Below are 11,948 nucleotides of genomic sequence, written 5' to 3'. Positions count from 1 at the left end.
TTGGAAAATTCATTATTACTACCTTCACTTAACCCATCCCCATCATTTTGATAATAGAGGTGCCATTATGTGAGTGTTGTAACTCTTTCTCCGTCTCTCAATTATACTGAGATGGACACCTGCATGTATCATGTCTGGCAGTTGGTGGAAATCAGCAAATTAATAAAGATAATGTGAATCTCTCTCCAATCACTGGTCAGCTGCTGGCAGCAGGTGTGAAGAAGTGAGCACTGGCTTTAGATTGCTAAAGAACAGTATCATGTTGATTGTAGTGATGGTTGTGGCTGATGATGGATGTGGTTGGTCCATTGGAGTTACTTATCTGATTAAAGATGTCATATACTTCAACTTTAATTATGTAACAAGTTTAGAGAAATTCTTTGCTGTCAGAAAATTTTTGAATGTTCCTGAAACAATTACCACATAAAAAAGGTGTAATTAGTAGTGGAAAAGGTTTCATGTAATCAACAAATTGCCACTGAAATTTTCAATATCAAACTTATATTACTTGACTAGCAGCTATCAATATTACTGTCTACATGTAACCAGTACTTATTGACATCCTGCTATTACAATGAGAAATGTGTACATTTGGTTGAAGAGGAATCACTTGGAAGACAAATGGAGCTGGTAAAAGAAGTCTTAAGGAAGGGTGTTTGGGAGTGTGGATTGGATTAATCAGGTGGTGGGCTCTTATGAACAGGGTAATGAACTTGGTGTGTCACAAAATGAGAATTTTTTGGTAAGGGCATTACATTAGCTCTCCAAAGAATCTGTTCAGTGGTGTTTGCAGTCTCTGTTGTATTCATCATCTGAACTGATAGGTGGCAACGTAATAATTATGACGTATTGAGTTGAACATGTGTATGTTACGCTCCGTGGTGTGTTCTATGGTTGGTATTTCGTAATTCAGTGATTAATGAAAGCGGATATTACTATATTATCCAAAATAAAATAGTACGTTTATTATTCTTACAGTTTACACGCTATTGTAATCAAAACTACTACCTACGATGTTACAGAATTTAATATATTCGTATTTATAACATGCATACATTTTACTGATAAGTAATGTAACAAACTAGAAACAGTTTTCAATGACTGGTGATTTTGACTTCACTATTCCTAAGATTTGCATCCTATTCTTCGAACAGCAGGGGAAAGATATCATTCCTCGTTTTGGCTTGTTTAGTAAAATGGCGGACACCAAGCTGTATGATGTGCTAGGAGTTAGTAAGAGTGCGTCCGATCTCGAAATTAAGAAGGCAAGTTCTTGTTCAATATTATTATAAGTGAAGTGCTTTTAGTTCGATTAATACTATTTTATTTATCTATAGCTGAGGAACCTATGATAGTATTGAATTCAGTAGGGAAACCAGGAAATGTAATTTGCCAAGGCCACCTCGCATTTTACACGAGTCTGATTGAAGTTAAATACAGTAAGCTGACGTAATGTGTCATAAATAAAAAGTTGATATGTGATTTATTTTTGCGAATAGTAACGTTCTGCAAAGTAAAAGTCATCTTCTTTGTTTTACTTACGGACCTCTTAACAAGTCTAATCGAAATAATTTGTACAAAGGAATGCCGAATTGTAATGTTTGTAACTTATTGCCTCAGAACTCATTTTGTTTTAACATTTATATATTTGCGGTATTTCATCCGTCAGTTTAAAGAGCAAGCTTTCTCACCTCAGGTACAAAGAAATGCCTAGGTCATATACCGTGCTCAAAATACCAACTTGTTGGGCGGTCGGTTTCTTATCAGTGAAGTCGAGTAAAATAATTGAAATATTAATTATGCTTACTGTCGTCTTGTGCGATGAAGGTTGGTTTTTGGTGTGCAAGGTACAGAGATTTACCAGCAGGAAGTTCTTAATGGGCCAACGAGATGTAGTTCCTGAAGTTCACAAACCTTTGTTCAGAACCATAATTTCTGTATAGAGAACGGCGTTTTTTTCTCTCTTGCCAGCTCACGGTAGACAGTTATCTCAATATTTAACTTAAATGTAGTAGATTTGGGGTAAATAATAGTAGTAACCAATGATGATGTAATTGTAATAAAAAAACAAAAAGACAACAACAAATAATGTATTTTAATTGCATGCTGGCACTGTCTTAATTATTGGAAGTGGTATTTCTTAGGGAGATATAAGTTTAATTATGGGTGGATGAGTTGTGAGATATTTTCCAAAGATTAAGAATACCTTTCTCTATGTTTACATGGACAGTTCTGTTTAGTTTTTGGTTTGTTATATTTACAATTTTTATGGGTGTTACTAGAAACCCAGGGTTGAGGGAGCAGTGTAGATGCACTTACAGTGTTGCAGTTTTTGTGAAATATTGTTGAGGGTATGTTATTAGGATGTGATGTAATGACAGTCGGAATTAGTTTCTCAGCTCTGGAGAAAGTTCATCCCTTTTGTATTTTGGTTTTGGAACTAGTTGGTCATGCCAACCTTACTGTTATTTACTGCTTTACTGTTAACCTAGTTTCACTTATTAACTAGCCAATGGTTTGAGCCCACATCAGTGCCTTATCTGTTTCTAACATTCTCTAGAAATCTCCAACATCTTTTCATAGCAGTATGATTTACTTTATTCCTGGTATGATAATCAGGGACACCCATGTCTTCTGTATGGCAGTACTTATATGAAAATATAACCAGGTCATAGCTAGCACAGAAATCAAAATTTACTATTTTAGTTTATCTCCCATCCATGTTAGCCAGTGACTTGTTAGAATAGAACAGAATTTATTTACATTCCATAGATCCTTTATAGGCCCGAGCCAAGGATGTAAAACATGTCATAGCATGGATACAATACTTGTTTCTAATACAAATATAAATTACATAGTTATGACAGTAATTTACAATCAACTACAGTATTATCACAAGAAATCATACCTGCTGTTGCTTACATTAATTATAATAGCTGAGAATTTGTAGTTGTTGTAAATTCTTCTGTGGAGTATAATAGGTGAAATAGGAGGTACTCTTTTAGTGCTGGCTTTAACTACTTTATATTGTTATTCAGACTTGGCATGTGAAGGTTATATCTGTATCTTATATGTATATTATGTATATCTGAGTATGTTTGAAATTTTTATGTGTTGTCCACTACAAATGATAATATTAAGAGCAAGACTTCACTGTCTAGTTGAAGAATATTAAATTTCTTAATTCCCTGCATGAAGGCTGGCCTTTTATTGCCTGTGATTATTCTGATGATTTTCTTTTGAACATAAAATACTTTTTTGCTCTCTGTTGAGTTTTGCCAGAAAATAATTCCTGTGACACGATCAAATGGAAATAAGCAAAGTAGACTAATTTTAAAGTTCCTGTTTTCATGATTGGTGTGACAGTCATAGCAAAACATGCTGAGCTTAGTTTAGGGATAATGTGTTTAATATGTGTTTTTAATCCATTTTTTTTCAAGGTAGTAAAGATATCATTTATGCATATTTGGAAAAAGTTAATTTTTGGATTCTAATCCACCCTTTTCTAACCTTATTAAAATCCTGCTTTGGATTAGTATGGTACTGTGCATGAGTTATTGTCAACGCCTTCATTGTGGGTATAATATTATACTTGGTTTTAAATCTTGCTGTAATTATCTTCTCCAATATTCAAACTTGATGTTTTTTTGTTTGTTTTTTTTACCAAGATTCATCCTGCTGTGGTCTTTCAGAATAAAGAGAAATTATGCTTTCCTCAATTCTTAATTCCATCAGACTTAATTTGCTCTCATTATTTCAGTCCTATTTATTATTTTATTTATGACTTGCCGTATTCTACCAGCAGTGTCTGTACATTTCAACTTTCAATTCGTATTTTATGTTTTAAGTTAAACATCATCAACACAGGATTCATCTGGCTCTTTGCTTTTGTTTCTCTAATATTTAATTTTTAAGGTGTTTGAGTTATTAGCCTATAACATCTGCATATGATGGCATTTCTACCTTGGCCTCCAGACAGGCAGCTGTTTTAGTCTGGCCTTTCTACTTTGACCTTATCAACAAGAGTGACCCTACCAAGAGCCAAGGGTACAGTTAACATTTCTGTCAAGTTCATGAAGGCGTGCAAGCCCTCCTACCATGCCCAGGCAGTAGTGCCTTGAGAGGGAAGATTATTACTAATTTCAGGACAATAATTTATGTGGCACTGGCATTGCTTCTGCCTTACAGTTTGGTGGTGATGGTGTGGGTTATGATGCCTTATGGTTTTGTAGCTTGTTGCAAGCATTTTGGTGGAAAGTGTTACCTTCATCCTGAAGATGGTAACCACATGCAAGACTGCAAGGCATCATGACCCAGAAGACTGTGGAAATGCCGGATGAGACTGGGGCTTGCTCAGCACGCTACATTCAAGACAGCTGTTTAGAAATAACTTAACCAGAACTGCAAAATTCAGATAATTTTCCAGAAACTTAACCTGTCGGTAACAAAGCATATGCTAAACTAACATTAATATTCTAGGGAGTATCCAAACTAACGTTATCGATTGCTTGCTCTATCCTCGGAGTTCACAACTGGTCCAAGCTTCTTGGAGTCCTACACTTGAATGTCTTACTTGCGGCTACATGCAAACTTAAGTCTTCTTCTTGAATCTCAAAAGTGGCTTTTGATTTGTAATCTGAGATGGGGCATGTATCCAGTAGAGTTCCATTTGCCAAAGTTTTGGAAAATTAGGTGGCTATGTTCAGTTATTCAGAACACCTGCAAATATGATATTTGAGTGGTATGCCTGCCTGTACTGTTTATCACATTTTACTAGAGTGATTAAATCAAGTAGGATGAAAATGGGTTCATATGCTTGTAACTTTATTTGTCAGTTGTGAAAATATAAGCCCTTGAGAATGGATAAACCAATTTTGGGCAAATTATTTCCTTCCCAGGATGAGCATTTCTGTGGTACAGTCATTTTTGAGTTGGAATTTTCAAAAGACCAAATCAGACATTATTTGTAAACATAATTACTTTCAAAAATACTATATGGTACAACAAAATTTCTGTGTATCGTAGTGTGACTGTGACTTCTGTTTACAGGCTTACCGTAAGCTAGCCAAGGAATTTCATCCTGATAAGAATCCTGAAGCAGGAGACAAGTTCAAGGAAATATCATATGCATATGAAGTCCTGTCGGATAGCAAGAAGCGTTCAACATATGACAAATATGGACTGAAGGCAATGCAAGAAGGGGGTCAGGATGGCCCAGGCTTTGGCGCTGATGATTTGTTTTCTCACCTTTTTGGTGGTGGTATCTTTGGGATGGGCATGGGGGGTAGCGCGCGAGCCAGGCGTCAGCAGCGAGGTGAAGATACAGTCCATCCGCTAAAGTAAGTTTGAATCGTATGATTTATTATATTTGTTTAATGTAACTTTAGGATTGCTTGTTAAGTATCTGTGTTGCAGCTTAAATGCTTCTTGGTTGATCGTATGTATCAGTTTGGGATGAATTTCCTTTTAGGGTACTGTCTCTGCATCCATCCTCAAAGACTGGCTGGATGATGACACAACTGTTTGCTGTGTTTATTTCAGAATCGGGGACAGGCACTGCTAGCATCTTGATCCTTGTATATGTTTTTTATTCTCTTCTCCCTTGCTAGCCAGAAAGAAAGTATGACAGTAATTATATTATCTTATAGTAGCAGGGTTTTTTTAGTTATTGTTCTGACTACATGTTTCTGTGAGTACTAAAAGCATGTATCAGACACTTTTAATATTGAAGATTGCTGTCATGCTGCATCCGTCATCAGGAGGGTGTAACAGCAAAATCAGTTTGTTTTCCCCCTGAATCTAAGTAACAGCTATAGCCATGTCATAATTTCTGACCAGTGTAATTACCTGTTTTGAACACCTGATACATAGTTTTTTGTGGTATCTTCATATTAATATATGTTGTTGTTTCAGGGTATCATTAGAGGAATTGTACAATGGCAAGACAGCTAAACTTCAGCTTAGTAAAAATGTAATTTGTGAAGTATGTGATGGGTAAGTAATTTTCTTCCATTACGTTAACCCTTCTACTTGTTGGTTGACATTTCATCTTATATATTGTTAAAAGCTTGGTACAAAAGGGAATAATAATCGTGAGAAGTCTTATTGTATTAAAAGATTGTCTATCCTGGGGAGACACTAATGGCTTTTCAGCCCTTAATGTTATTATGATTACGTATCTAATTTCTTTGTGCTGTCCTGAGCTGAATCAGCACACTTACAAATTATAATTTTATTATATTATGTTTACAGGAAAGGTGGTCGAAGTGGGGCGTCTCATACTTGCCGCACCTGTCGAGGATGTGGCATTAAAGTTACGTATAGGCAGCTTGGACCTGGCATGTCACAACAGCTTCAGTCTCGTTGTTCAGATTGTGGGGGAGAAGGTAAGGTGTCTTGTCTGGTCATATTATACTGCAGGAGAGTTGGAGATTACTCTTGGTATGTGATTAAAAAAATCTAAGTTCTTGAAGTGAGCGGTTATCTCACCTTGCTGCCAAGGAAAGTTCCAAGTAGCCATTGGATAGGAATCCTGTGGGCTCGATAGTCAGTCTGTACCTGGTGGGAGGAGAAGGAAGTCTCTGCCTATACCAGGAGTTGAATTCTTGGATATTCAGCCCATAGCTTAGTTGTTACATTGTCTGGGCTGAATAATTACTTTGCCTCGCAGTAAATGTGGTTCGCTATGTGCAAAACACTGATTGTAGGCAGTGGATCTTTTATGTAAGATGTGGGCTACAGAATTCCACGTTTTTTATATCAGGAAAGGTTCAGATGAAATGGTCTAATGCTTGGTTTGGACCCAAAGAAGAAGATTATGTGTGCGCATTCTTCTCTTTGTAATTATGGTAATGTGCTCTTCACTAAATATTATTAGGCTGGTCAAATTGAGTATTGTGCGGAGTAATTGTTGGGTATGATGAAATGAAGGCAAAGGCACCTCTCGATCATCAGAAACTAAGCTGAATTATTGGTGGGAATAAATAAGCACACGGCAGAACATTACATACCATTTATCTGCTCTGACATTGCCTACATTTGTATTCAGGCAAATTTAACCCTTTCCTTGCACAGAATAATTACTTTGAGTTTGTAACGTCTGTGGAGAGATGAGAAATATTTACAAGATTTTAAATAGATTATGTGAATGGAAGAAGCCACTCGAGACACCTGGAATAAGGTGATAACAGCATTTACTTGATTCAAAATGGAGTTCATTGCTAGATGTTGTAAATATGGCAATGTGCCTTTGGAGTCTCTAAATTTGATCGGCCGAGAAACTACCGGCTTATAAAAGAAGTCTTTGTTCTATGGAATTAGTTTTGAAACCAAACATTTTTGTTGCTCTTATAATAGGTGAAGTTATTAGTGAGAAGGACCGCTGCTCAACATGCCGTGGCAAGAAAGTAGTGAATGAAACTAAAATCCTGGAAGTTCACATTGACAAAGGAATGAAGGAGGGTCAGAAGATTTACTTCCGAGGCGAGGGAGATCAGCAGGTGAGTTAATTGGTTTAAGGCATATCTAGTCATTGTTTCGTTGTAGGTTCTGACTTTGCAAATACAGATTCCTGTATTTTGCGTTCTTGTTTTGCCATAGGAAATTTCATTTGTATTTTTGTCAACATGCATTGATGTTCCTCTGCAGACTGAATATGTTTTTAATTTAACACAGTTCGTACATAGTTTACCAGATAAAACTCTTGGAATACTTTCTACCAGTGTAGAATTTTTTTCTTAACATCTCGTGTTGAAATTCATAAAAAGTTAAAAGTGTGATTATAATGTAATGAATATGGCCTGTAATGAGAATGTCAGTATAGTGAACATTCTTCTATCTAGCTATGACTTTTTTCTACGTACTTTTGCCCTGATCATACTTGCAGTTTTCTTACAATATATTTATTGTAAGATTTGAGGTTTTCACAGCGGTGAGTATGGAGATTTCTGTCTTCTGGGTTGTTGCACTGTGTAGTATGGTCTATGTTAACCAACGTTTCAGAGGACATCATCGCCCTGATGACGGAGGCAGTATGACCTCTTTAACGTTGGTAAACATCTACCAGACTACACAGCGCAACAACCCAGAAGACAGAAATCTTCAATATATTAATTGCTGGTAGTCTGGAAAGGTACCTTTGAGTCACCCTCTGTGCCTCAGTTTTTCTGTTCATTGTGCGTACGTCAGTGTATTAAGCCGTGGTGGCTTGATGCACTGGACGAAGCTGCCATCTGTCTTAGGGTACATATTACATTGTCACCATAGACAAAACACCACATTAATGAAGGTAGCAGTCATGTATCTCGTGCTGTGAACATAGAATTTTATAGAAACCACTCTTGCAGCCTGAAGTTGAACCTGGTGATGTAATCATCGTTTTGCACCAGAAACAACATGATAAGTTTCAGCGTTCAGGTGATGATCTAGTGATGACACATACCATCACACTTACAGAGGCACTCTGTGGGTTCAGCATGGTGCTTAAACATCTTGATGGTCGTGACCTTCTGGTCAAACATCCTCTAGGACAGACTATTAAACCAGGTACGTTTTGAATATTGTTAAGTAGGATTTTAGGTTTTCACACCTGTGTATATGAAGGTAACGGTTGTAGTGCCATTTCAAGGGTCCCTGCTGCCTCCTTCATTAGGGTGATGAGTCGCTCTGATGGTGGAAGCAGCAAGCACCTCTGAAATGTAGGTAAACTTCTCCCAGACTATGCAGCTCAACAGCTCACAAGAAAGCCATGTTCAACTTGTGCAGGTTATCAACTCACATAAAATAAGTGCCCCTCTTTTGTGTCTGTAGTGACTACATACTTCACTGTTGTGATGCAGATGATTTACATATGAATTTTAATGATCAGTCAAAAATGCAGAATAGTTTTGGTAAATTAACCTTTTTTTGGCCAAAAGGGAAACTCATTTCTCATTCTTTGTTATTTATAATTACTTGAATGGGAATATATGATCTTGTTATATCATGATATTATTAAAAACATTACAAGTTCACAGCCTTGTGTGACTGAAATGCTTCTGTGAAGAGCAGAGATGAGTTTGTAATTGAATGATGAAATTGAAGTTATGTGTTTATTTGGTAATATTCCCCTTAAGATTGCATTGTAATTTTGTTTCATAAAAAATTGATAATCGTAACTAATGTAATAATGGCAGTGGTGTTTCTTGGGTTTGTGTGTTCTACCTTTTCCGCTGTAGTTACAGACATGTCTTCAGAAATGTAATTTGGTGTGATACAGGCTAATGAGGGTGAGTATAGGTCGGTATAGTGACCTTCTGTCTGTTATTATTGTGTTGTTTTAGGTGACGTTAAGGGTATTGAAGGTGAGGGTATGCCTCATTATAGAAATCCTTTCGAGAAGGGCAACTTGTACATCAAGTTTGATGTCACCTTTCCAGAAAGTCATTTCACAAATGAAATAAAACTCAAGGTATGTTTATATATTTTGTATTTCTATGAAGCACTCTTTAAAGCTGTGTTAACAACTGTGATACATCTCTATGGCTTCCTGCGGACTACCAAACAGTTGTACATTGTCAGAAATATATGAATTCAAAATGTATTATGCTCCGCATGTATTTTTAAGAAATTTTAATGCAATACATTGACATTCCTTGGGTAGGTGCAGTGGTAAGTTTCTTAGGAATATGGGATGTCCTGACACATTTCTGAACGTTTTTCCATCAGTCCTGTGTTTTGAAGATGCTTGTAAATCGTTCAGTGTGTGTTCTATCAGTGACTGACTTTGCATGTACATTTTTGAATTGCAACAAATTTTCATTTACTGCATTAAATAAAACTTCAAATGAGGTAGATCTTGCGAAAGGTTTGAAGATTTTACTCTAAATTACCTATTTATAAGTCATACTTTTGTTTGTGGCTAAACATTTTTGTTGAAGATGTCAAGTGATTGTATGCTAGCCTCTCATTGGTTGACTGGCCATGGAAGTGTCCTTCACACACTTCACATGATGTATCTGTGATTATGTTAACACACTGTAGAAATGAGACTTATTTAATGTGTTGTTATTTCAGTAATAATTTGAATATGTTAATTCATTAGGACAGAGAGCAACCACTAGTTCTGGTAAGTGTTTGTGGATCCTTTGATTTCTTCAGCATGACTGAATGTTCTCAACCAGGGTGTTCTAAACTTTCTGATGAAGAAACGTGCCTGATGATTCTAAATACGACTGTGTCTGGGTCAGTTTCGTTACGAAATATCACCTGCAACCATGAATGCTAACTCTGCCTATCTAATCTCGACATTTCATACTACAACTATAATTTTTTTGCATTTCCCCGTACTTCTGTCATGTTCCTTTACACTACTCCCAGTTTTCCATCCACTTGTGTGGTTGTCCCACTTATTTGCTTGGTGTTTTGTGGTAAATGAGGGTAAAGCTGTTACATGGTTCCAGAAGGATTTAAGCTTGTATCTTGAGACACCATAAATTAACTTCCCTGGGAATTTGAACCAAAACAAAGTTAGGCAAATTATATCTACAACTCCAATGATTTTAAAAATTTTGAATAGAAGGTGAGGTGGTGGCTGTTTTTATCACTACCTCAGCAAGAAAGGAGAGTGAAGTGTAAGTAAACGTAACCATCCTGTTAAAATAAATGAAGTGCAAATGCGCAGTGAAAGCAGATTATTTCCTCCTTATAAATTGTGTTGGGAAATTATGCATTGGAAGAAATTGCATCAGTATGGTAAGTATCCTGTGTCATCTTGTAGTTAAATGTGTTTTGTAACATTTGACACATTAATTGGGAAATTTCATGCAGGAACTGGAGCAATTGTTACCACCACGACCCACATTTGAACTGCCTAAAGGAGAACACGTAGAAGAAGTTGACCTTCACGAATATGATCCGAATGAACGCCATGCTGGTATCTCTGGCCGACAAGAAGCGTATGCCAGCGATGATGATGAACGTGCTGGTGGTCCTGGTGGTATTCAGTGTGCTCATCAATGATGGCCCTACTGCAACCTTAGTCTGGCCAATTTGCCATGTGGCTAACTGCCTAAGGATCCTGGGAGCTGTATGGACTTTTGTTGAATTTATTTAAATAAATGTCTTAATTGAAGGATAATTGGTCGGTTCTTAACTGCCTGCTTCTAGCACCATGTCTTTTCCAAAATGTGTTTGATGTCATTTTTATGGAGGCCACACTCAATTGAGGTGAGATTTGTATACTTTAATTTTATTTTATGGCAGAATTTAGTCCTTTAAGCGTCTTCATATATTAGAATAATACAGTAGAAAAGGATACATAGGTCAGTCTTGCTGTAATGTTTACAATTAAAATGAAAATTTGGTTAAAAATTAAGCACACGAGCATTGTTTATATATTTAAACTTTCCACCCAACAGTGGTCACACTTTAACAATGCTAGTTGCCAAAAAGACAAAATACTATTATAACACAAAAATGGGAGGGGGTAGCACTGAACTGCTATGATACGAATTTTCCGTCTGGAATAATTAAAGTTTTTGTTACAACTGGATTTTGAGAGATTGAATGATCTGTTTTAATATGGACAGAGTGAATATGAATGAATGGTTGCTGTTACTATTTACTTAATAAAGCAGAAGGTAAAATAAATATATGTTTATGTCTTTGCAGAATTAGTTGTATGAAATGTAGTGAGAACTGATGCTGTGGTTTTCACAATGCAGAATGATTAATCACATGTGTAAAAATTATTGCAGTATTCAGTTATTTTTTGTATATGCCAGAAACAGTCTGCATGATTCCAGAACAACCTGTCCAGCCATCCTGAAGAAAATATTGATAATAATGCTCATTAATATTAAGATGTATGCAAATTGTCTCTTGAAACCCAGCATGTATATAATCTGTAATCCAATTTACATGATGATAAGACTTTCTAGTATAAGGAGTGAAAGATTATTTAATCATTC

The 11,948-nt window shown here is 36.3% G+C and overlaps 1 protein-coding gene across 1 annotated transcript; it reads left to right on the top strand.

Annotated features, from left to right (window-relative positions):
• The first annotated feature begins 1,106 nt into the window (after positions 1-1,106).
• Positions 1,107-11,729, top strand: LOC110834142 (dnaJ homolog subfamily A member 2). Its single transcript, XM_022072995.2, has 8 exons — positions 1,107-1,265; positions 5,050-5,339; positions 5,914-5,994; positions 6,253-6,386; positions 7,357-7,499; positions 8,346-8,544; positions 9,321-9,448; positions 10,807-11,729. Exons 1-8 carry the CDS (start codon positions 1,197-1,199, stop codon positions 10,996-10,998), a joined length of 1,236 nt encoding a protein of 411 aa, XP_021928687.2. The 5' UTR covers positions 1,107-1,196; the 3' UTR covers positions 10,999-11,729.
• Positions 11,730-11,948: the final 219 nt, after the last annotated feature.

This window comes from Zootermopsis nevadensis, unplaced genomic scaffold (assembly GCF_977971745.1).
Source record: "Zootermopsis nevadensis isolate Lab colony 2312 unplaced genomic scaffold, Znev_1.0 Znev_ptg000016l, whole genome shotgun sequence".
NCBI classification, from domain to species: domain Eukaryota; kingdom Metazoa; phylum Arthropoda; class Insecta; order Blattodea; family Termopsidae; genus Zootermopsis; species Zootermopsis nevadensis.
Note: the sequence above shows the minus strand (reverse complement) of the source record. Positions and strands in the feature narration are given on the sequence as shown.

Excerpts from the sequence above, each read along its gene's own strand:
- LOC110834142 (XM_022072995.2), top strand. The coding sequence starts at position 1,197 with ATGGCGGACACCAAGCTGTATGATGTGCTAGGAGTTAGTAAGAGTGCG. Across the intron at positions 7,500-8,345 it reads GAGGCGAGGGAGATCAGCAG|CCTGAAGTTGAACCTGGTGA; the intron begins GTGAGTTAATTG and ends CCACTCTTGCAG. Across the intron at positions 8,545-9,320 it reads AGGACAGACTATTAAACCAG|GTGACGTTAAGGGTATTGAA; the intron begins GTACGTTTTGAA and ends GTGTTGTTTTAG.